This window comes from Malurus melanocephalus, unplaced genomic scaffold (assembly GCF_030028575.1).
Source record: "Malurus melanocephalus ecotype Western Australia unplaced genomic scaffold, MMel_1.1 scaffold_222, whole genome shotgun sequence".
NCBI lineage: Eukaryota > Metazoa > Chordata > Aves > Passeriformes > Maluridae > Malurus > Malurus melanocephalus.
The window spans coordinates 13,569-16,754 of NW_026623454.1; the positions used below are offsets into that span (position 1 = coordinate 13,569).

General features: G+C 42.7%; 1 protein-coding gene across 1 annotated transcript; it reads right to left on the minus strand.

Moving 5' to 3' along the window:
- Positions 1–749: 749 nt before the first annotated feature.
- On the minus strand, positions 750–2,944 carry KCNS3 (potassium voltage-gated channel modifier subfamily S member 3). The gene has a single exon (XM_057374303.1). It carries the CDS (start codon positions 2,905–2,907, stop codon positions 1,429–1,431), a length of 1,479 nt encoding a protein of 492 aa, XP_057230286.1. The 5' UTR covers positions 2,908–2,944; the 3' UTR covers positions 750–1,428.
- Positions 2,945–3,186: the final 242 nt, after the last annotated feature.

The following is a 3,186-nucleotide window of genomic DNA, read 5'->3' on the forward strand; positions in this document are numbered from 1 at the left end:
GAAAATGAGTGTTCACAAACAGAACGGACTACAAGGTCCACTCGGAGCTATAAGGTCCACGAGCTTCTCCAGCACTGCTTTGTGCTAAGCTCAAAGACTGGCTTTCCTTTTAAATAGCCCTAGAAGATCCTGTTTGAAAYAGAGCAGAATTAGCTGGCTGCTTAAGAAATCCCTGGAGAGGAGGGGAAGCACAGAGCAGCAGGACTCTGCCAAGCAATGAGCACTGCTCCAGCCCACAGCACACACCAGGACAGCTGCCACCACCAGCAGATGAGCTTTAGAAAAATGAGCTGAAATAGTTTCAATTCAGGTGCCCACTTGCAGTGCCCACCCTACATCTCCAGTGGGCAACACACAGCAGAGAAGAGCACRTCCTCACATCTCCACTGCTTGGCACTATAGCCCTGGACAGAGAACCAGAGCAGCCAGGTTCCGCTCACGCTGCCCCACCACACCTCCAGCAAGGAGCAGTGCTGGCAGAAGGGAGCAGTAACTTCTAAAGACCACCACAGATATTCRCTTCAGTGCCCACAAATCAAAGACTCTGGGGAACCCATCAGAGTGGCCTTAACCACAGCTGGATCCTCTCCAGGCACCAGAACTGCTCAGGGCCACAATGGCAGGAGAGGTGGCTAAATGGCACAAGAAGCTTCTATCCTGCCTACACCAGACACTTCATCCTGGGACTTATGATTCAATCCCTTTAGGACCTGATAGAGCTGGGCCATGGCTGGATCCTAGGAAAAATATAGGCACAATGGGAATAATTTATTTTAACAAACTAAAAWTGTATTGTGCTTTTGGAAAGAAACTAATAAATATGCTTCCATGGAGTAAAAACCATATGTACCAATATATTTTCTGCCCCAACTTAGGAAATGGGTTCCAAACTCTAAAATTACATAAATGTGTTAGTGAGCACAGTTTTACATGTACACAATTCCTTCTTTTATCTAATGTATTTGCAGGTAAAAACTTCATTAACTTGCACAATAGTTTTTATATGTTTGTAAAATATCTGTACCTGAAGAGCAGAAAATTTTAAAAGAAAATTCTGTGCATGATATCAGACTGCTGCAGGGGAAAAAAACAACGAACAAATCAAATGACAATACCCACAAAACCAAAAAAAACCCACTTATCTCACATTTAAAACTGTTTTCCCAACTCTTTGTCCCCAAAAATGCATAACATTAGTTGTGTAAAAACTAAACCACTATATGAGGCATATTTTAAAGCCTCATATAAACAATGAAGCTTTTATGGCATCCTCAGAGCAAAGAATGTCCAAATATGGCTGAGAGTTAAGTACCCTGAGAATCGACTGCTCCTAATGAATTCACTGAAGTTCGTAAGTCCACGTTTACCAAGAATCAGAGGAGAAATAAAGAGAAGCGAAYGGGATTCAACTCATTTTCCTGCTTCAACTCATTTCCCATCATTCTCTAAAGATACCGCGTTACAAACATCCTCCATCTCCTGGATACTGGAGGCATCTGTTGAATCTTGGTCACTGACTACAATTCCTACTGAAGAAAGGCTAGAAATGAAGGAGTGCATYTTTTTTGCATAAATATCCCTAATGTTAAAATAGGGTAGGTCACTGCTTTTCTCCTTGCGGTCATTGTTGCACTGGTCTCTATCAATAGCTTTTTGCTTTTGGTAGTACTTAGAAAACTTATTGAAAATAATGGTGATTGGGAGTGCTACCACCAGGATCCCACAGATAATGCAGAGGGTGCCCAGTATCTTTCCAGCAAGTGTGACCGGGTAAGTGTCCCCATAACCAACCGTGGTCATGCTGATGGTCGCCCACCACCAGCAAATTGGGATGCTCTGCAGCTCTGATGAGTCGTCATCCTTCTCCACTGAGTACACCAGCACTGAAAAAATAGAAATCCCAACAGACAAAAACAAAAGCAGAAGTCCGACTTCCTGATAGCTGTGTCTCAAAGTGGCGCCCAGAGACCGCAATCCTACGGAGTGCCTGGCCAGTTTCAGGATGCGAAATATCCTCATTAACCGCAGTATCTGAACCACTTTCCCCATGTTCTCAATATCTTCACTTTCTTCTTCCTTCGTGTCCACAGCCAGTGTGGCATAAAATGGGATAATAGAGACGAAGTCAATGATGTTCAGTGGCTTCTTCCAGAATTTCTTTTGACTTGGAGCGGTGAAGAGCCTGATCACTAGCTCAGCAGTAAACCAGATGATGCACGTAATCTCCACAGCTTCCAGCACAGGGTCTCCAATCTCCCTGTCATTGGCATCCAGCCTTTGAAATTCTGGCATGCTGTGAATGCACATGGCCACAATTGATGCCAGCACAACACTCAGGGATGACACRGCAATTAACTTGGCAGACAAGCAGTAGGCAGGATTTTCCATTCTGACCCAGATCTTCTTTCTTATTTCACCAAAACACAAATTGTCAAATTTTTCTAGCTCTTTATCAAATATGGATGACTCTTCATTGGAGGAGTCCATACTGTCATTGCTCTTCTGATCCCAGTCTTTAACAGGACCTTCTTCTTTCCTTTCTTGGTACCGATTGCTGCAGCAGGAATCAATAAACAGCTCATTTATTCCCCAGTACTCTATTTCCTGGCTGAAGGAAAAGACACAAAGTTCTTCCATAACRTGAAGTTTTCCCGTGTAGTAAAAATTCAGCACATATCGGAACAAGTAAGGATTCCTGTCAAAGTAATACTCCTTGTCTGCCACACTGTAATCATCACAGAGTTCTAGAATGGCCTCTTCTGAATGGCATTTGAGAAGTTTTCCGAGTCTGGTATGGGGAAATCGGAGCAAGGTGCTCTGATCCACTGACTGCTTAAAGCCACCCACATTCAAATTGATAAGTTCTGCATCTTTGCCAGGTCTGCGGAAAAATTCACCATAAACCATTTTGGACAGAYGAGTTCCACTGCTGGTGCCCAAAGAGCTTACATTGAACCTGAAAAGAACATAAGATATTGTTAGAGCATTTAATTCAGTTTTGCTCTTGCGACATATTTTTTCCATCTCCAGTTACTGTGAAATGATGTAACGAAACAAAACAAAAGAAAAAGAAACTRAATTATGAGTACCCTTATTCAGCATTTTACAGCTGTAGTTTTAAATCAGTTTGGCTTAGTTTAGCAAATTGGAAAGCAGTAGRTTGTGGTTTAGGTCTCCTTTCTTCCA